The 22,581-nt window shown below is 38.2% G+C and overlaps 2 protein-coding genes across 2 annotated transcripts; one reads left to right on the top strand and one right to left on the bottom strand.

Annotated features, from left to right (window-relative positions):
• Window positions 1-1,350: 1,350 nt before the first annotated feature.
• LOC130185781 (UNC93-like protein MFSD11) lies at window positions 1,351-12,767 on the top strand. The gene is made up of 13 exons (XM_056402429.1): window positions 1,351-1,829; window positions 2,514-2,569; window positions 2,677-2,784; window positions 2,877-2,956; window positions 4,154-4,250; window positions 7,233-7,291; window positions 7,475-7,619; window positions 8,716-8,765; window positions 10,190-10,255; window positions 10,346-10,471; window positions 10,557-10,731; window positions 10,838-10,973; window positions 11,932-12,767. Exons 1-13 carry the CDS (start codon window positions 1,740-1,742, stop codon window positions 12,082-12,084), a joined length of 1,341 nt encoding a protein of 446 aa, XP_056258404.1. The 5' UTR covers window positions 1,351-1,739; the 3' UTR covers window positions 12,085-12,767.
• A 2,150-nt stretch (window positions 12,768-14,917) lies between these two features.
• kdm8 (lysine (K)-specific demethylase 8) lies at window positions 14,918-21,417 on the bottom strand. The gene is made up of 8 exons (XM_056400469.1): window positions 21,228-21,417; window positions 19,463-19,941; window positions 18,269-18,441; window positions 17,443-17,575; window positions 17,265-17,315; window positions 15,413-15,562; window positions 15,218-15,310; window positions 14,918-15,117 (listed from the first exon to the last, which is right to left on the bottom strand). The coding sequence occupies exons 2-8, from the start codon at window positions 19,916-19,918 to the stop codon at window positions 14,953-14,955; spliced, it is 1,221 nt and encodes a 406-aa protein (XP_056256444.1). The 5' UTR covers window positions 19,919-19,941; window positions 21,228-21,417; the 3' UTR covers window positions 14,918-14,952.
• Window positions 21,418-22,581: the final 1,164 nt, after the last annotated feature.

Raw genomic sequence — 22,581 nt, 5'->3', positions numbered from 1 at the left:
TTCTATTGGTTACATTTTTCTTCTTTAACATTGCATGACGTTTAGGATTTAATAGTGTTCATTGTCGCCAACTATTGGATTTTATGAAACGTCTCCAACTATCTGATATTGTAAAAGAAAGTCTCTCCTCTAAGCCCCTGGCTGAAGTCTGTGACTGACATAGTAGAAATCCTATCAATGACCAGAGGACAGACCACTTAAATGCTGTATATTACCTATAAGAGTAGGCAACTGCTCATTAGTATTGCAATTTGGTTCACTTACCCAGTTTCAATGCAATTATGACAAACCAATAGTAAAGCCTTCTGTGGGTTCACAATTAAGAGCTCAAGCTGAAGAATGAGATGAATATGCTTTTCATAATTTATCTTTCATGATCATTGTACTCATCATTGTTTTGTGATTTGCTTGTCCTGCGGAAACAGTAGGCATGATAATAATTATAGTTTTTTTTGAATGGGTTCTTTGAGATTAGCCACTGATTATCAGTCAATCAATGAGACTGCAATTAATATAATAATATTGAACACAGGGAAATTGCAGGACTGCACTTTTAGTTTCTGTGTTCATTCTCATGTCATTCTCCATATTTTCATTTCATTTGGATTTTGAAATTCCATACATTTCAATATTTACCTAACTCATGTATGTGTAGAGGTGCTCTGTTACTGTATTTACATGAGGTTTTATTAATTTTGAAGCAATCTGTGAAGTAACAGCACTATAGAAATATATTTTGTTGACATTAAACCCCAGTGGTGGAGGGAGTAAAAGTAGTCTTTTACTCAAGGATCTAATATCACATGTAAAAATCCTGCAAATGCAGCCGTGCATTTAAAATCTTAGGTAAAAGTATGTATCAAGAACATGGAAGGTGTTAAAAGTACCAGATGCAGAGTACTCACATTTCTTTGTTTATGCCAATTAATATTCTGTCAATTGACTAATCAATTAATCACAATATAATCACAAAATAATTATTTCAGCCCTACTAGTGCATACTGACGGGTACTTTTCTAAGCATTTTTTACATGGAAAACTTTTAATTTGTAAATGAAGCTGCCAATATTAAAAGTACAATATTTCCCTCTGACTTGTAGAGGAATAGAAGTTTAAAGTAGCATGAAAAAAAAAAAAAAAAAACTCAAGTCAAGTACAAGATTAGCACTTAAGTGAAGCAGCTTAGTTACATTTTAGCGTGTTAAACCCTGTTCAATGACACCGAAGTGTGAAAGTCTTTATTGTCAAAGTTTTCCCTTATAGGAGAATGTTCTTCCTGTTACCGCTGGGAGGCAGTAAAGATAAATGAGCGTAAATAATTGAAAACTGCTCAAGAAGAAGAAGAAGAAAAAGAAGACGAAGAAGAAGAAGCAGAAGCAGAAGCCGGAGAGGATGACGACAACAATGACGAAGAAGTCGGAGTAGAGAAAGGAAGAGACTGACCATAAAAAAAGTGTTTTTAATTAAAGTCACAAGTTGTCATGCGTACTTGGTATGATAGGAGGGAAGTGTCCTTATAACAGCTGTTTCTATCTGTGCCCACTCCACTGCTCCCCCTTCCCTGCTCTTTACGCATTAAACTAACTGAACAGTTAGTGAAAGTCAACTTTACTGGCGCGACTTTGTTAAAATGCATTGATCGGAGTGTGTATGGGAGCCTTTCCTACATTTGTAGTTCATATGAGTGGACAGCACAGCAGAAATATACAATGTATTGCTAGGACGATTCAGAAAACACCATGGCAGACAGAAGGACTTTCAACGTTGTGATTTTGGGTGTGGGATTTTTGTTCATTTTCACCGCCTTCACTACCTGTGGGAACGTTGAAGTAAGTTAAAAAGAAAAGAAGAAAACATGAACAAACCAAAAAGTAACAAAACTTTATAACTGCGTTTTAACTCATTAAAATCGTCTTACACCGACAGGCGCATCTATTCGGTCCGTTTCCTCAAACGCTTATTCTGAACAGAGCCGAGACATAGCACTGAGTTGAGATGTGATTGTTTTAATGGAGGGCACAGATTTCCTGCCTCCCAGTCTCTGTGAGACACACTCAAAACGCCAAGATAATCCCTGCTCTTACACATGTGTAACTATGTTATAGGATGTTTCAAGTGTACCATGCTATATTTTCGCAACACACATAAAAACGATATAATTCTTATGGATTTAATGCTTTTTTAAAATGACTTTTCTGTTTTTCCATATGTTTTTAAATAATTTATTCTAAAGGTTAGTATAACTTTATACCAAAAACGAGTGCTTTTTATGGCTTTAGCTTTTTTAAAAAAAATTTTTTGGACTTGGTTATTACGATTTTTAAATCTAACATCAGATGTCTGATAGGCAGGAGAAAACAGGCCAGCTGTGTCATGTGCATCTCGTGTTTCTAATTTTCTTCAATGGTCAGAAATGATCAAACCCGATGAATGACATGAGGACGTAATTATGACTCATTCTGTCTTGTCTAACACTGTGCTTCGCTATTTTTATTTATTTATTTATGTTTTAGCAAACTGTGGTGAAAAGCCTGGATAATGATACTTTCACTGGAAGTGGGTACCACAGGTAGGCCAGGCATGGTCACAACCTCAACTCAGCAATGGATTAAAAGACATTCAAAAAATGTTGTAGTTCATCTTTAATGATATTGATTCTTTTTGTCTCCTTTACAGTCTTGGAATCATCTATGGCATCTTTTCCTTCTCAAATTTACTTGCACCAACAGTCGTTACAGTGATTGGGCCAAAAGTGACCATGATTTTAAGTGGCCTGCTTTACAGGTAAACATTGTCAAGGTAATTACATACAGGATGCTGAAAGAGATGAAGGGTGAAACATGTCTCTAATGTTGTTTACCGTGTTTTGTTTCTAGTGGGTACATCGCTGTGTTCATCATCCCTTCAACATGGTCCTTTTACTTGACCTCTGTACTCATCGGCATAGGAGCAGCCAGTAAGTACCTCTCCCATGGACTGCCCTGCAACATCTCGTCACACATGAGGTTGTTTTTATATTTAGTCACAGTAATGTTGCACGTACACTAAAGTTAAGGCAAATAGGAAGATTTACATTTTGAGCTGTGTATCCTCAAAGGGAGGGGAAGAGTCAAAGATTGGAGTATTGGTACTTAGTAGTTATTCCCATCTTTCTATTACAGCAACAAACTCTGTTTCAAAAAGTGAGAATTTAAAAAGCCATGCAAATTCTCAAAATGAGAGCAAATTACAGTCATTAATGATTCTTTGATTTGAACCAATACTTATTTTCATTATTAATTAAACTGCTGGTTATTTTCTCAGTTAATTGTTTTCTCACTAAGATGCTTGAAAATAAATAATAATGCTTATTATAATTTCCCATATCCCAAGCTGATGCCCAAAATCCAAAGACTATCAGAGAAGCAAGCATCCTATCCTCATGCTTGAAGGGCTGAAATCAGGAAATGTTTGAAATGTCATTTTTGTTTGAAAAATGACATAAACAATCAGTGGATAATCAGAATAGTTGTTGCTTCATTTCCTCTTGATTGACTTGTTAAATAATTGACTAATTGTTTCTTACAGTTTATTTAGTAGATGCCAGATTTTACACAGAACCTGCAGGTTTCCTCTTTCTTGGTTGTGCATATCAACATTCAAGCAGGATACAGTGTATTAGCTCAAGATGCTGAGGCACAAGAGTACTTTAACTTGGTTGCTGTTTGTTTTTTCAGCCTATATGCAAGCTCAGTTTCTGTGTTCAAATCCAAATTGTGTTTAATCATGCATACAGGGATTATCATGGCTGGGATGTGATGATGCATATAAACATTATATCCCAAATTAGACCTTAAATGGGTGAGGAGCTGTTTCTGTAAATACTGTGCAGCACCTTGAGCCTGCTCAAAGACGTTAGTGTGAATTCAGACAAAGCAGCTTTTTTCTGAGCGTTTACTGGAAAAAATGAAGAGAAATGATTTGGGGCTGTTTTTAATGCAGCTTGAAATCGCTGCAGTGCGATGAATTTTCATCATGTCCCTGGGTACTGTGTGGTTAGATGCATTACTTACCAACACAGAAAGATAATTTTTCACTTCACATGGCCAATTAACTGACTGGTTAATTCTTTTCCCCCGCTGAAATGACCCCTCTCTCCCTCCCTTTCCCACAGTGCTGTGGACAGCTCAAGGACACTTTTTGGTGGAAAACTCAGAGGCCTCCACCATCAACAGGAACACTGGGATGTTCTGGGCTCTCTTACAGTGCAGGTATGCAGCTACTGGCACTAATATTAGACTCTAATCTTTCAGTGGTAATACATTACAGCAGTGGTTCCCAACCTGTGGGTGGGGGCCCATTTATGACCCAGGAAGATATTGCAAGTGGGACAGTTTTTTTGTTGTTTAATGTATAAAAGCTCCTCTTATAGTTTTTTTTTTCTCATATCAAGGCACATCACTGTGATAAGACAATGTTAGGAACTTTTATTTTGTCACAGCTGGACCGCTTTGCCGCCGGACCACATCGTGTACATGTTTGCTATCTCAGTCTGATTGTGCACTCAAAGATTACATCCAAAAACTGGAGCATCAAAATGGCTAGCTGGTTAGCAACAGGAAGAATTAAAAGGAAAGAGAGTCAAAAGACAGATGGTGAATCTCAACATGATCTCTCCCCTGTCAAACAGAAAAGAAGAATTGAGCATCGCCTGCTTTCGTTTCAGTACTAAATGTTCGATCATTATCATTAAAATAACAAGTGCTCTGAGAACGTATTATTTGGCCTCCATATTGTTATTGGGTGAGGTGTGGGTGGCAAACATGTTTTTCAAGTGGGCCATGAGTTGAAAGAGGTTGGGAATCACTGGATTATAGCAATACTTCACTGAAAAGGCTCATTTAAAAGCACACTGCATTCAAGACTTGGATAATGCTGTATGTGATTCTCTGAAATGATTTGAGACTCTAAACATCTTATAGCTGCTAATAAATGAGCTGCAATGTGTCGTTTCCTTCCCTTTTTTACATTCAGTGCACGCAAGACAATTCATCACCGTGTTTTTTTCCTCTCATTTTGTTTGATGCAACTATTCCAGTTGATCAAAGCTGCAACTACACTGCGGCCGCCAAAATCCGGTCCTGTTTGTATTCTTAGCCTGACAGGATATTATCATATGCTTTATTTTAAAATATAATTAATAAATCATGTTACAACTTATCGGATCCGTCTGTAAGTCATTAGTCTCTCTGCGAAATACAAAAACACCCGAGCCTATTAAACCGGAGAGTTCTGCAGGTGGGAGTTTTAGCCTTTTCATCTCTTTTATTTGGCCCACTGCTCTTGCACACTGGCTTGGACAACTAATTTGTATTTGCTAAAATATGCAAATTGAATTAGTATAATAATTACATTGGCTGTCACCTGTGCCAAAGCTCACAATAGGGCAATGCTAATCTGACTCCGCAGTGGTTATCCCTGCCACAGTAAACTTATGAATCTTCACAGCCTGCAGACACAAACATGCACGCACGCATGCACACACACGCGCACGCACACACACACACACACACACACACACACACACACACACACACACACACACACACACACACACACACACACACACACACACACACAGAATGTAGTCAGTGTTATCTTTTATGAATAACCCCTGTTATCCCACACTGAGGTTTTGGGACAGATTAATTGCACATCTACATTTTCTTACTTTAGCTGATATGTAATTGAAGACAAATAGATCACAGCATTTTACAGGAGTGCACTGTTAAGAACAGAAGGCAAATGAGCAGCTTCGGGAAATGAAAGAAGCCTCTTCAGAGGCACAAATGCAGATTATTGTGTTTATAAAGTTAGCGTTTGATATAACCAAGAAAAAAAAAACAAAAGGACAGTCCACAACTCCTTCCACTGTATGCCGTTTCTGTCTATCAAACATGTTTCCTCTGCTGACATCTCCGATAGCACTGTGTTCCGGGTGGTTTTTAATTACAATGATTGTCCTAACGGGGGCACTTTAATTAAAGGTCAAAATTTTAAGCTCTGAAAGGCCCCAAGAGGTTTTATACTCATAATACTGGCTGTCCAAAACAAATTGCACTGCGGGTGTGGTAATTAAATATGAAAATTAAATGTTGAATTTTAAAATAATAGCAAAGTTTTGAAGGACGATTTTTCTTTTGTCTGATTGGTCCAAGAGGTGACTGCATCATTTGTGAGGAACAACATGTGACGTTGTTTTATAGTGAGGTTGAGTTTCAGCGTGATGGAAGAGACCCACGTGTCTCCAAAATGTCTGCCTTTATAGTATGGCCTCGTGTTAGCTCAAAAACTTTACCCTAAGATTGACTTTCATTCATTCTTGATCTTGGAAACAGTAGCTGACAAAACAACCTTAATACAAGGTCCATTTAGTGGCTGTTCAGGACTATGAGTCATATCACATTTGAATAGGAATAGGAGCAGCCTTCTCATCATCCTTAAACTTCCAGTAGCTGATTTCTTTGGCCATTTGGGGGCAGCAGAAACAAGTTATGAACACAAAATTGATGTGCCATTACCATTATAAGTTAATATGGCAATTTTGTAAGAAAACAGTTTCCTATTTACATATCCAGGAGCTATGGAGCAACATTATCATTTATTTGGAGTCCATGTTTCTTGCCACCTGGTGAATTTAAGTCCAATATTCACTGTTTTTTTTTTTTTTTTTTTGGGGGGGGGGGTTCCTGTTGTTTGTCAGGGAGCCTCCTGAGAGAAATATCTGTCTCTTTAGCTGCTAAATGCTCCGCTATGCTCACCAGCTAATTGCTAACAGTGTCCGTCTGCTGTTTGGTAGCAGAGCAGGTAGTGTACATGAGTTATTAGAGCTGCCTGTTGCCCAAAGCAACGGTATGAGAGTGGTGAGAGTGAACCAAAACAGTTAAGTTGCAGGACGCAACATCCGAACATCTGCAATCCCATGACACTGAGCAAGTTCTGTCAGCTGATGAAGATCATGTCATGTGACTGAAAGCATGTGAACAGCTACTATTGACCTCCAAGTGATATTGTTTTGTTAAATTTTGTCAAAGTTTTGAAAAGGGTTTAATGAAGCAAAGACAAATGGTGTCAAAAAATATTTTCCTACACTGGAGATTGAAGGTTTTCATCCAGCAGCCATGAAATATGATGTTTTAATTAGTATTAATGTCATCTACACTTTTGATTTACCAGTATTATCTCATTTACAGCATGTTCTTTGGCAATCTTTACATTTACCTTGACTGGAATGGAAAAACAGAGATAACAGGTAGGGTTATCCTTGAGTGAGTGCTCTCATGACTCTAATAGGAAAATGTAGCATGATGATGAAAATAAAATATCAAGAGGATTATATAAGTGATTGGCTATTCTGAATATGTTCTAGCTTGCTGTTGTTAATATATCTTGTGTGTTTTAATTAAAGCGGTTTATTTTAATCATCCTCTCCCAGACAGCAGCAGGAAAAACATCTTTCTCTCCCTGTTGGTCGCCTCCGTACTCGGCACACTCAGTTTCCTGGTGTTGAGAAAGAGCCATCAAGAAGAGGAGATGCTCTCTGAAGAGGAAGGGCGGTCACTGCTCTCGACCCGCATGATGTAAATCATTTAGATAATTGCACCTTTTTCCCACGTAGTCTCACAAAATTACTCAGAATACCTAAAAATGTCTGAATCACTACTGAAAGGACACAGAGGGTATGAACCCAAAGAGATAAAAAAATAAATAAAGTGAAATAGACTGTGATTTATGCAACATGTAAAGACATACTATAGTGAACATGACAAAAAAAAAGTGAATTTACCTTAAAGCTAGTTGCACACGTTTAGCTATAACCAAACCACCAAAGAAATTATAATTTTTCTGATAACCTTAGAGCTTACACGGCGGTTTCAAGATGACTTACCACCACAGTTCTGCAGATGTTTTAAACCACTCTTGTCCTTCACAAAATGACACCGAGCGTTTTTCCCCCAGATCACTGCAATTCTGACATAGTCAAGCTTAATCATAGCACTTCATACAAGTAGGGTGCAATCAGGCAGATCTGGGACAGCTGGGAAAGAGACTTTCTCTTTGAGAGTGACAGCGTTTAAAGACCCCAACCACTCCAGACACGGCCCTCCACATTGTTTCAGACGTATTTAAATTTCTACAAAGTTTTGCATCAAATCATGAGATGAAAACAAAAATATAGCTGGCATCAAAGACCAAATGAACATTTAAAAAAAAGTTGCAAATTGATGTATCGGACAGGAAATGAGCTCTGTGAAAAACATGATGAGACTAAAATAGAAATCCTGTTAGCGTCCTAATTTTGGACCAAACGTATTCTCTCAGCCTTTTTCTGTCTGTCTCATGGTAGCAGATTGTGTTTAGAAACCGTGTTGGGTATCTGCTACATGCAGGTATTTGATCCTTTGCTTACTGGCTGAGTTTGAGTGTGTGCATGATTCTGGCAGCATAGCAAGGATTCCTATAGGGAGCAATCATTTTCACTGGAAGTGCTGTTTTTCACTCTGTTGGGATTTGGTTGTTGAAGTCTTGTGATCTCTTTGCAGCTAAAGTTTCTTAGATTTCTAAATTACTTCACCTGCTCTTCACTCAAGGGAGGCTATGTCATTGTTTGTGTGTGCAGATTATTTCTGTTGATTGAATTTCAGTTTAATATTGATTCATTTTTCTGTTGTTTAGGTATAAGCACAGAGCAAGCACAGCCATGCAAGATGCCAAGTCAGAAATGAGTAAGTTTTATCCTTGTTTTTGGAATATAACATTTAAATACTAAGTCACCTACTATTTAGGCTTTTATATGTACAGTGTAATTAAAACAGTAAAGTTTTCATTACCATAAAACCACAATACACTACAGATATGAAAGTAAAATAAAATACTTAAAAGTGAATTGCAGTGATTGTGATGTATAGTTTTAGACAAGATAACAACAACAACAACAGCAACAGCAAAAACAACACAAAACAAACAAATGGACAAAACAACTGATAATATCCGAGAAGAAAAAACAGTTGTGAAATTTAACTGGCAGCGACAGAGTTGTAGTCTGACTGACATCTGGTGTTGTACATATTGCATCATGCTTATGTTTACCGACTTAGTTTAGTGTGTCAGCATGCGAACATTTGCTAAAATAGTGATTTGTGGCCGAAGCTGATGGGAATGTCATCTGTTTTGACTGGATGATGGCACTATATGAAAAGTGAGAGGATTACCAGAGTTATACTAGTCAATCCTCACGGGAACATGCATGTGTGCATCAAATTTCACAGCAATCCAATCCAACAGTTGTTGAGACATTGCACTTAACAACCAGAAATGAGACTGTCGCGGTGGCGCCCAAGGAAAAAGCGACAGGATTACCAAAGTCCACCAAAATTAGAATGCATTGAATGGGGATTGTTCATGTCTATACAACATTTTGTAACAATCCATCCAGTAGTTGTTGAGATATTGAAAGTGTTACTGCTCTTTTTCATTGCAGTGTTTATCATCTGAGGTACAGATTTTTTGCAGTTGATATAAAAACTAGTGGAAAAGGCACCAAAGACCTTGCAGAGGTGTTGTTTTGCTTTTTCTTTGGTTATTTGGCATACTGCAGGTAACCTCTGGTTCTCCACATTTCACAGCTGTTAGTCTGAAACTAGCGGGCGGTCACAGGCAGTTTTGTTTTTCTTCAAGTGAAAATTGCTTTCATGTGGATAAAAATCTTCTAGCGTTACAACAGAGTACACAGAAACTGCCTGTGCGAGAATTTATTTCAGATTATATCTCTGTTTGTCAACTGGAAACTCTGCTGTACTTGCACCTGCCGTCAGTGCAGCAAAGGTGCGTGCTGATTTATGTCAAGAAAGGGCAACCCGGCATATATAAACAAACCTACTGGGATTTCTTCTCTTAAAATCTGAATTTCCCTCTCCGCCATAGTGAAAGTGTCTCTTGGGTGTTTTTCCACTTGCCTTTAAATGTGCCTTTTTGGCCTATTGAGGCAGAATATTTTGTCATATTGTACCTGCATTGAACTTTAGTTGTCCGAGAAAAACATCTGCATTTTCATCTAAACGCAACACAAAGGTAAAGGAAGAGAAATAGTTCTGGAAATATATTCTTTATTAGCAATTCAAATCAGTGTTTTGTGTCTCATCCTGTCCAGAAACTATCCTGCAACTTCTGAAGACTAAAACTATACTGCTCCTGAGTCCCTGCATGGCATACAGCGGTAAGTGCAATGAAGAATGCATTCATGTATTAAGTATTTTACCCTCCAGTCAAGGCTTGCATCTAGAGCATAGCTTCTTTGTTTTTCCAGGCCTCGAGCTATCTTTCTACAGTGGAGTGTACGGGACATGTATTGGAGCAACTACACAGTTTGGAGAAGCAGCTAAAGGCTTGATTGGGATCTCTGGGATCGTGGTAGGCATTGGAGAAATAGTGGGTAAGTTTACATTTCTCTATCAGAACTTGTTCGATTGATTTAAAGTCACCCAAAGTCACTGGGTTCATGTTCTTTTTCTCATCAGGTGGAGGCTTGTTCGGATTGTTGTGTAAAAACAACCGCTTCAGACGGACCTCTGTGGTGTTCCTGGGAATGGTTGTCCACTTTATTGCTTTCTATTTGGTTTTCCTTAACATCCCGGATGATGCTCCTGTCGTCTTTAAAACCACCACCCAAAAGACGCCATATCTAACTCCCAGGTAGTTAATTTATCTGATAATTTAACAATAAAAAATGTATGAACATTTGGAAGGCCTGTCATGATTCTGTTTTGTTTTAATAAGAACTATATTTTCCCGCTCTCAGTGTATCCATTGCCCTGCTGTGCAGCTTCTTGCTTGGACTTGGGGACAGTTGTTTCAACACACAGCTCTACAGCATATTAGGCCGTGTTTATGCGGAACACAGCACGCCTGCATTTGCCATCTTCAAATTCATCCAGGTAATCCCGGGTTGCCAATTCTCAGACGTTGTTAGCAGAGCTGAGAAAAGCTGGGTTAAAATGTTGTCTTGTCGAGTGTGAAATAAATTCACTTGAAGCCCCATTAAAAAGGAAAAGAAGAAGACCCACATATGCCTCCTAATCTCTCCCTTTTTTTGTGCTGCAAAATTGGTCTCCAACCAGAAATAAACCCCAGAAAACAAATACTTGTTAAATAATAAGCATGTTGCTACATGGGTCTAATAAACAGAACATTTTCGTCCTATGCATGAATGAGACACAACACAATTAAAGTTCAATGCTGAACTTTGTGCAATCTCCAAATTTCCAATATCCTAGCTAGCTAACGCAAGCTAATTAGCCTTAATAGTCCAGTATTATACAGTATTACTCACATAGCCTCTATTGTTACTTAATCCTGGCATCTGAATCTCACAGGGTGAATTTTCTAGTCAGAAAACAGTTATTGTTCTAATGCAACCTATAACTCCTCAAAATAATGTGGTTAGCCAGGTGTTGCAGGTAGTAAGCTAGTTAGCCTGACCTGCTAACATTTGCATCTTATTTTAGAGCAGATAAACACAGTTTAATCCATTCCTTGCAATTTTGGTCTTGTGTTTTTTGGTTTTGAAGAGGCTGTTAAACTGACACTAGCCTAAAAACTTTTTATATAATGAGTTTTTCTCTTACTAAAGCCCCATGAACAAAGCTCAGCAGACCTGCCGTGCCTGGTTATGGTCACTAAGCTGTGATTTGATGATTGCTGTTCAGGACTGGGGCTAATTGAATAGTCAGCTGACAGTAAATGTACCATTGGAATCTGTTAGTTTAAGAAGTGTGAATGTTGTTTCCTTCCATCTGGGGGTTAGCTGTTGCTGGGCCTTGTAGCTGTCCAATCTTGTGAGAGTTATTCTGTCTATTAAACATCTAGTAAGTAAAATCTGTCATCTTTTGTCAGTCTGTTTTCGCAGCAGTGGCGTTCTTCTACAGCGGTTACGTCCTGTTGATGTGGCAGCTCCTGCTGATGATCATCCTGGGCTTCACTGGAACTCTCTGCTTCTTCGTGGTGGAGAGGATGCAGAACTTCTCTGTAGAATTCCAGGAATATTAGAAAGGAGATATTTTGATATCAGAATTGATTGTTTTGTGGGAGAGACACATTGTGGGAGGAATTGAGGCCATCAGAAAAACAATCCTGCATCTTTTATTTAACGAGGGGTTATTTTAAAATCTCTTTTTAGTTATAGCACTGAAGGTCACACACATTTGGATAACATTCAGACTTGAAAAAGTCTGAATTGGTGCCACAACTGAAACCAAGTCGCCTTAAGAAAAACCTTTGAATAGTATTGCATGGTTATCAGTCAGTCTGGATTGTTCCTTGCACATTTTCAGTTTTCATTTCCCGACAGTACACAGTATGATTGTTAATCATTTACACTATTTTTATACTGCACTTCATCTTAGTGTAGGATTGTAAAAATAACCACTCATGTGTCATACTTAATCTGCATTGCTTTCAGCTCAGGTTTGTTATTAGTGTCATTGTTTAAAATATTTTATGCATTTAAGTGTTACTTTATAACTTTTAAAGCTGTTTATAGTTTATCAGAATATCGACAGTTTGATGAAAATAATGTAATATTGTTCCTGTCATTCTCTTTGAGAGTAAAATGTTAACTAATTAATGCCTGACAATCATTGTTCTTAACTTTCTTTGTAAATTTTGCATGTTAATGTCAGTGCTTTTTCCCCAGTTTTGTGCATCTGATGAATAAAGTTCTATGCATTTTGCATTTTCAGTAATTTAACTGAACCTAACAAGCAAAACTATTGACCATATTACTAAACACCTTGTAATAAACATGTAGTTCAGGTTCAGGTGGTATTGATGTTAAACAAGGCCAACCAAGGCGACTGAAAACAACTGACACAACAACATCTATATTAATACACGGGGACATTAACTATTCATTGATCAAGTTGCTTATGACCTGTAAATCAGACAAATTGAGGGTAACTGGGAGAATCAGCCTGTGATGTTTATTTTAAATGCTCCCTTCAGCCTGCAGCTCTGGAACCTAAACACTAACATTTTGGCTCAAATCCTTTGGCCCAAAAGGTTTGAGGGGGATTCTGGGTTTCACACACTATATCTCATCCAGTGTACATCCAGCACTCACTTTATTGTATTACAAAACAAATCTACTGGATTTAAACCTGATTTCCCAAAATCCACGAGGCCATTAATCAAAAGAGGAGTAGCAGGAGAGGGTCCAGGTGGAAGAGAAAGGGTTACAGGCCCAGATGTCCCACATTACCTCACTGGTAATTGACTATTGATTACATTATAATGAGAGTAAGCAGTTTTGTGTGATCTTAAGTCAATTGTGCCAGTTACTTGACAGCAACAATGCACTAATGGGCTAAGTGAAGTATACAGCATTTACTCAGAATTTAATTCTGATGGGGTTCATATAATTGGTTTAGAGAGATAACCCTTTAAGGAAAGTAACTTGGTTTGGATAAGTCTATTACCTGAACACTGGCATGTATAATGCATCAGCTGTTTGTTGGTTTATGTGCTTTCTCAATTGAGAATTGTAATGTAATTATAAAATTTTTTTCAGTTATTAATGTAACTCCGCAGCAGCACTTCACTGAAATCTGTCAAGGTAAATCTATCAACTATCCTTCATTTAATATTCATTTATCAGTAAATAGCTAAAATATTCATAAGCACTTAGAGGATAGTGTGATTTAAATTTCAGTCACAAAGTGTCTCCTCATAAAGTTATAGCTAATATCAAACCAGTCTGCCTTGAGAAAGCAAAGCACTGACTGAAACAGTGAAATTGAGAAAATATTTTGAAGGTTGAGGACTTTTAAAATGTGTGTTGCATATTTTCAAGTTGTAAAACTTAACTTTATACAAAGTTTATTTAAACCACTTTCTCACGTTTTCAACTGTAATTTTTCATACTGAAATCCTCACTCATCACTAAATCAGGAAAAACAGCACATGAAATACCCTTTCCTTGCGTTTGAACAAACATATTCCCACAAAGCTCTTCAGCTCGTTCGCGGAAATACTGTTCTCTTGATTTCCCAAAATGGTACTTTAGCTGACTGTGAACTTGGTTGAAAAGCAGATCAGATGTGTACATCAGTGCTGATCTACTTTATTTTGTCACATCCCGACACACTTCATGGATGTAATTAGCAGGCTTGATTGAAATGGACCTACGGGATACACGACTGGGGCTTTGTCAGAGGGCTGAAATTGAAAATTAAGTGTTGCTGTCTTAGTTGTCGGGCGTTGTGTTTTCTGGCACTCGACAAGAGTTGTACTGTCAGGGTACTTAACCAACGAGACCATTTTAATTTCAAAGTCTGTCTGTGCCCAGGGGATTAATTCATTTAATTTATTAAATTTCATCTGTGACCTGCTTGATTGCCTCCACCAGAGAGCCATGTTTATTACCACATTTTTGTACCTGTAGCTCACTCGGTTATTAAATTTGAGGACTTGCCTCATTTCCATGAATTATGGAAATCACACATCTGAGGATATTTGTAGGAATAAGGTTGAGAACACAATTAAATAAGCCAATTTGAAAAGAGAAACATATCCTATCAAATTAGATGACAACCCTCTGTAAATTATATGCAGGATGAAATGAGCACAAACAGTTTTAACTGCTCATTTGTTTTTTTTTTTTTCTTCCCCTGCTGGTAGCTTTCTGCACAATAGATGTTGTTGCAGTCATCAGCAGCACAATTAAACTAATCATTCAGCAGTGTGTGTTCATTGTTCATGGATCAAAGGTTTGTGTGATCAGCGGTTGTCCTAACATTTATGAGAATTAGCCTCGCATTAGTTAAGAACTCCACACTGATTTTCATCCACAAGCAGCAGAAAACAAGCTGTACTCAAATTCTACCACAAAAATAATTACTTTTTATTCTACATCTGCAATCATGACCACCAGAAGCTGACGGAAAAGCTGAGCTCCAAGGATCGGACATAATGCCAGTGGCGGACAGGGATGAACAGCACGTCTCCAGGCTGTAACATACATTCAAGATATGGAGCCTTGGCAAACTCTGGGAACCGCTCTGTGTCTGGATTCTCCACCTCCACCTGCATGGAAGGAGTCAGAGATTGGAGGAAAAAAAAAAAAAAAAAAAAGCATATATTTGCAAGCTCAACATGTACTATCTCTATGGACTGTCAATCTCACCTGACTGGTATTGTGAAGCAGCTGTGATTGATGAGGGTACAGCTTGTCTGTGTCCTCTGGGGAATATAGGCGAATGTATTTGCTTCCCACAACCTGGTGTGTATACAGTGGAAATCTCATGTGGTAAACAAACCGTGATCACGTGACAGATCTTTGACATTAACTGGATACATAAAGCAGCCTTATCATCGTCACCTGAGCCAAGAAGTTCTGCTGAGGGTCCTGGTGAAGAGGAGACACCGTACCTCCAGGCCCAAACCATGCGTTCACAGTAATATCGTCTTCGTCTTCCTCGCCAAGACAGCAGTAATCGGGTAGGCGGATGTCTTCCTTCAGCTCTGGTATCTAAGGCAACATTAAACAATAAAATAAAAAATAAGATTACATCAGGGGCACTGACTAGATAATATCTTGTTTCTTACCAGAACATTTGTAGACATTTCCCAGCAAGTAATATTAAATAATGTTGTTTTTTCTTTTTTACTCTGCGTTTCCTCATGGTATTTAAAGTACTTTCAGCGATGCTAGCAACGTGGCTCCAAGGATGGCACTGTCTCAACATCTATTCGATGGATTGCAATGAAATATGCTTCACACATCTGTATCCCCGACAGGATGAATGGTAATAACTTAAGGGATCATCTGCACATTTATTTAGTACCTTCATCAGGCCAAAATTCTAATTTGTCATATACTCTGTGTCATGACCAAATACCTGTAAAACAGCTGCTATACTTTGTGTTTAGTGCTAATGTCAGCATGCAAAAACTATAGCTGCGGCTAAACATCAGCATTAAAATATAAGTATTTATTGGATCTTTTTACTGCTCATGAATCTTACAGACATGCATACATGCCAACACTCCTTTTTTTCCTGAGAGTCTCCCAGGGCCTTCCCATTTTGTTGTTTCTTGCAGGAAACTCCTGTAATTTGCATAGCCCTCACCCTTTACTATTAATAATCATCATGGATCCATATGTGTTGTATGTTTGTCTGACTTTATCCAAGTCTGTTAATTAACAAGTTTAACAAATGATAAATGTTAATATCAACTGACGTGATGGAATTTAACTTTAAAAATCTGAAATGAACCTTGTCATGTATTTATATATACTGTGTATATATATATATGTATATATATATATGTATCTTATGTATATCATTTATTTATTTACTGTAAACCCCCACCCTGAAAAAGCTGATGTATTTTGAAACCTAAATGTTGGCAGGTATGGACATGTATGCCGAATGCTGTCCTGTCTCTAATGCAATTTCCTAACAACTTTTATTGTAATGGCAATTAGGGATGTACCTATCTGGCTTTTTCTCTCCAATTACCAATGCAGGGTTCCTGCCTATACTGAGTACCAATTGAAAACCAGTGCTCTGTGTTTCCCTCTCTGCATGGAACTCAATGGGATCAGTTTATATGAGAGTTAACATGAGGCCACATATTGCTTTCAAATTATTCAGTTAGTATAGTTTATAGTGTCATGAGATACATACTTAAAAAAAACCCAAAGCTATGCATATAGTCCTCCTTGAGTCAATTATTCTTATTATATAATGATGAGAAAAAGAAGAAATAAAAGAAAATCTGAAGAAAAGATTATAACTATAATTAAATAATCTGAAGGAAAATATAGAGGAATATATTTTTTTTCAGGTAATAAAATGATATTTATATATGTAATAAGGCAGTTCCTACATACATGTGAATAAACGACTTTTTACAGCTGATTCCTGAAAGGTGAGGATACAATGTGAAAGATCTGGATGTGTGATGACTCCTCGTTTGGCCTCGATCTGATCTATCAAACCACCCGAAAACACACAACTTTTTTGGCTTGACAAGGTGCCCTTTTCGTAAAGTTCAGCCCAGACAATGTATTGACTTCTACAGTAAGAATTAGCACTAAAAAGTCGACACTGTTCAAAGCAACGTTGCGGGAGGAAGACAGCTGGAAAGAAAAAGAGAATCCTATTGTATTTTTTCATAGTGCTGAAGATATCAGATTAATTTAAAAGAAAAACATTGAACCATACCTGATCAAAAAGCTGGTGCTGAGCTAGATAACCCAAACCTTTCACTCCACCCTGCGAATTTTGATCCACAGAGGAAAAATAAATGAAAAAAAATACTCTGTTAGAAATCACAAGGAAATGTTTTACCTTATTTGTGCTTCACAAATGCAACAGCAAGTTAGGATGAGGATGCACTTACTTTATTTAAAATATACCGATCGATGAAATCATTGACTGTAAGCAGCGTTTGTGACCACTCCTCGTCTGTGTACCTGGATCCCACCTCAACAGGAACAGTCCGGCAACCGGCCACAGCCCTCAAGTATTCTATGCTTTGCACGAGGGGAGAAAATGGATGAATTAAACATTACTGTAATACCACAGCATAACTCACAAAAAACCATGTCATTCTCCATTCAAGAACAGCCTCCTGTCCTCCTCCACCGTCAGAGTTAGATGCCAGGAGTCGTATGTCAGATGTCAGAGCGAATAGTCAAGCGGTAAGGAGTCGGCAGTGAAAGGGAGGACAGTGAAGGATATTCTTAAATGGAGAGGCAGTTATATCAGACATTACAGTCAGGAATCAGATGTGGTGATCTGAACTCAGTTTATATTCTCACTTACCCACATTTTGAGGCAATGATTAAGACTGAAACTTACACTATACATCTAAGTGCTTTGAGTCAAACTGATAGAAATTATATGTTACATGCCAGTGGTCCTTCAGCACCGGAATCCAGCAGGTTTTTGCTCTCAGATGGATTAACGCACTCATCTGCCGTCACAAGTGTAAATCAGCCTGATTACACGGCTAGACTGAACACAAGTAGGGTGGAGGACTGCTGGTGCATATGCTAATGCTAACAGTGCGAAGCCAAAGCTCATAGACAGAATGTGAGATTTTGAAAAAGTGGCAAAACAATGCGACAAACAACAGACAAGATGACGTCATCTGAACAAAAATATACAAACCAACATTGATGATGTTAATTTAATACAAAGCATACAAAGGTAAGATGCCAAACCTCCAGGGGTGTTCGTTGAGGGCGGGCCAGTGGTCAATGATCCCCTCTAAAATCACTGGTTTGAGGGGCAGCAGGTAGTTTGTGTTGAAGCTCTCCAGTGACGGACACTTTATTCTGGGAACTGCCAACTCTTCTTTGATGACAGGAGCATGTGGGCTCTCGATCTTCATCCTCTGTTAATGATATCAAAAAAACAGGGGAAAATAACAAGCAAGACAAATACCTGATCATATTTCCTCTATTTCTTCTAATTGATCAGTTTATCAACAGACAATTAATTATTAATTAATTAACTATTTTGACCATTAATTAATCATTTTCAGGCTCCAGGTTCTCAAATGTAAAGGATGTGCTTATTATCTTTGTCTTAAGTGACAGTAAATTCAATATTCTACTTTCTGACATTTACTATAACTGACAAAGCAATGAATTGATTCATCAAGAAAGCAATTGGCAGATCAGAAGATAACAGTTGCAGCACAATGCGGATGCTTGACATACATGATTACGGTACAGGCTTTCTGCAGGGTTGTTTTTTTTGAAAGACAAAGACAATCCTGAAAAAACCTGCTTGAAACTCTCCATCTCAATTTTGACGGCGGCTAAACAAAGCCATCTGACATTTGAGTGTTTGTCACACTTTATCTTCAGTGATGGAGAGCAACAAGGGAAATACTACTCTAAAACTTGAGAAGGGCTTATTTTGAAATGTCCTCATCAGTCACTGTTTGTTGCAAACTTTAAATCATCGAGAATCTAATGGGAAAAAAAACAAAAACAAAAAACAATTTCGTGGCTGCACTGCTTTAAAATTGCAGCCTAAAAATGACAGGAAAACTACCTAGGTCTACATTGACAAGTGAAAACAACTTTGAAGTTAGTTGAAGGCACCCAAATTGCTCATCTAAATCAGAAACGGAGTGCAAACCCTATATTATGATAATTCTTCTTTTTTTTTTTTCTACTTTTAATTTTATAAGTTTAACAAATAAAATGTGGTTCTGCAATTATTGTTGTTAAAAATGTCAGGATTGATACTCAAATGCTAGTGAAGCATCACTCTCCTCATTTCAAATGCTTTCACTCCTCTTTTGATAGCACTTCTGATGTTAATCATAATTATAATATCTGGTAAACTTCAGTGGCTAACTCACTCATAGAATAATGTGCGTTTTAAACAAAGAGACCACCAACCTTGATCAGAGCATGTTCCGTTTCATCTCCTTCCTCTGAGGATTTTCTGATTTCACTCTGCAGGATCCCAACAATAATCTGAAGTATATTATCCATGATGGCTGCACCCATGAGTAAACCCATGTCACAAGTCCTGACGGCCTGCAGGATCTCGTCCTCTGATGGACCTTCGCGACACAGAGCGGCCACTTTGAACAGGCAGCCGTAGGAATAAACACGTCTCCACTCTTTGTCCACATGACGCCACGTTCCTGTGTTGAGCTTCTCCCATGAAAAGTCCAAAATGATCTGAGCGTTAACAGCACGGCTGGTAGTGGTAGCGTCACTGTACAGCTGCTGCCTGGAGCGTTTCAGCACATCCACCACACTTGACTCGACTGTGTCGCTGAACTGCAGTGGGAACTCTTCTTCATTTCCAGGCAGAACAGCAGAAATTTTAGACCACAGCGTGGCCATTGATGAGAAGGTCTTTATTTACACTGTGGGACGGACAGTGGTGGAGAGTCATGACAGAACTTATTCATACTGAAACCCTGACAATCAAGCTGACTCTGTCACCTGACATTAAAATTCACTGAGTTTCCTCAGAAGCAAAGGGTTTTATTTAATCACTCGCCCCCTGGTCAGCTGATCATGGGTCCACTGATATCACAATTTACTAAAACTGCCCACCATCGTTATTTACATACACAGGACAATTGCTTTTTCCATCACTGAACAACCTCTTTGCTGCAGTGAAACAGATGTATACACCTAGTTTCCAAATTGGCATCTAGAAATCACAGGTGAGGGCATCCTGAGCCAGAGCTGCAACTGTGACACATGCACAATGACGACACTCTATCACACAGTGCCTGGAACTGCCAGCTCTGCCTCCATGTGACTCCATCCACATTTGGATGCTCTGTGTAGCTGGAGGTGATGCCAAAGTAACAAGCAGCCAACTATCAGCGACAAGCACCTGATTTTTTTTTTTTTTTGAGTACATAAACACAGCTTGTGAACCTTGAGGCAGACTGAACAGAGTCAAACTGAATGGTTGCATTTAAGTATCTTACATGCCTGAGGTAATCAACAGCTGCAACACTTCAGTACTGCACAGATATCCTGATATCCTGCACAGTCACTGCAGCTGAAACAGCCGTGCAACCTTTTGCAAACATAACTGAACAAGCAGAATTATTCAGGATATGTGGGGAATTAAGGTTCCACTGTCAAATGTATTAAGGAAGTCATTAAACAAGGTGGGCAGAGTGAAGCTTCACTGAAAGTGCATTTTAAATAAAGCAGTGGGAGGAAGATAATGATGTCTATATTAAAAAACTGAAGTGGATTGGTTATGACTATAACCACTCTGTGATCATGTTTATCACAAAAAACAAAGATATGCAGTGAAGGACCTGATGTCGATTTTTGTTGCTACAAGGCTGGATCATAATAGTTTCAATTAAAAGGTATTTTAAAACCCAAATGCAGATTAAATGAAATCTGAAGACAATATGACACACAAATCTATAACTTGAAAATTTTGCAAAAATATCTTTAGTTGAATATATTTTATTTGACTAGATATACAAAATTTGATTCTGTACATTGACACACATCAGAAAATCTAAATTCTCCAGTAGGTAGAGACAATAACCACAGCTCTTATACATCAGATATCATTTTAAACATTTAACACGTGGCATGAAACAAAACTCATATGTGGATAAATAAAGTAACAAGTTTGACATTTGAGGACGATTTGTGAGCTGATACTCACCCACACAGCGAGTCCAGGAAACCGACACGGTTTCAAATAGTGAGCTACAGCTGCGTTAAATACGTTAAATGCTACATTGACCTACTGTTACGACGTTTACACTGTTATTATTACAATGCTACACATGAAATAAAAGACTATAAACTCTTAGCGAAGCTGCTGCAACTACTCCAGCCACAACTCTGCTGCCGGTGGCGCATCAAAAACACACCGAGCGGGAACTCGGGCACCGGGAAACATTAGTTCCATGTTGCGTTGAAGATATTCCACAACAAAACAAACAGCTTTTTAAAAAGATTTTAAAAATACGCAAACTCACCGACATTACAGTGTAAGCATTTTCAAGGGTATCAGGCCTTTATGTTCAGTTTATTTCTATAGGAAAACATTTGATTTGCATTAAATCTCTGGTCCAGTAGATGGTAGTAATCTGCTCTAGCTCTAACTGTGAAATAATAAAGCCAGTTTGTATGACATCTTATTAAGTGATTGTACACACACAGACACACACAAACACACACACACCTGTTTGTCATGTGGTGCCAGTTTCCTACTGAGCATACACTCCTCCCACACTCTGCTCCTACACAGCCACATCTGTCCACAACCTCTGCAGCCCTGAAGCTGCACAGAAATCTCTCTTCTCTTTCATCTCACCTTCTTTCCACATTATCAACCACCTGCAGTAAAGCTCAGTCGGTTAAAATAAAACAGTGCTCCTGTTACAGCGCAGCCTGATTAGAGACACATTACATAAATTACAAATCTGTCTCAACAGGTGAGCACGGTCATTATATGCCATTGAGACAACAATTCTTCCATAAAGAATAAGCTTACACAAACGTTTTTTTTTTTTCACCCCCTCTCCATTGATCCTAGTGCTCTGAAAGTTTTATGCTAATAGACATTTCTAGAAGACTGTTTGATATGTATCTGCTCCTGTGAAGGCAAAGCAATAATTGAGTTAGTCGTTTCAATGTCACACAAAGATATTTGAATTTTTTGAATTCAATTGCATTTTTTTGGAGTGGGGGGGCGGTTGGTGGTGGGTCCTGAACAAACATGATAGGAAACCTTTGGCAGAGAAAGTCTGGAATCTATAAACACACGGCACTATTATCAAATGTCAAACACTCTATGAAATTCAAATAATCTCGAAGCAAACTGCGGAGCTGTTCCTGTATGTAAAGCAGATGGAAACAAGAGAGAGACAGCCTGCCTTTCCAGGAATCACAGGGGATTTTGAAATGTTTCATGCATTTCTGTTCATTCTCACTGTGTAAACAACAGAATTCTCTTGGCTCAATCTATTGTTCACTTACTTGCACGGAGGTGAGAAATTATTGTACAGTAC

The sequence above is a fragment of the Seriola aureovittata genome, chromosome 17 (assembly GCF_021018895.1).
Source record: "Seriola aureovittata isolate HTS-2021-v1 ecotype China chromosome 17, ASM2101889v1, whole genome shotgun sequence".
NCBI lineage: Eukaryota > Metazoa > Chordata > Actinopteri > Carangiformes > Carangidae > Seriola > Seriola aureovittata.
This window is presented reverse-complemented; position numbering and strand designations above follow the sequence as displayed.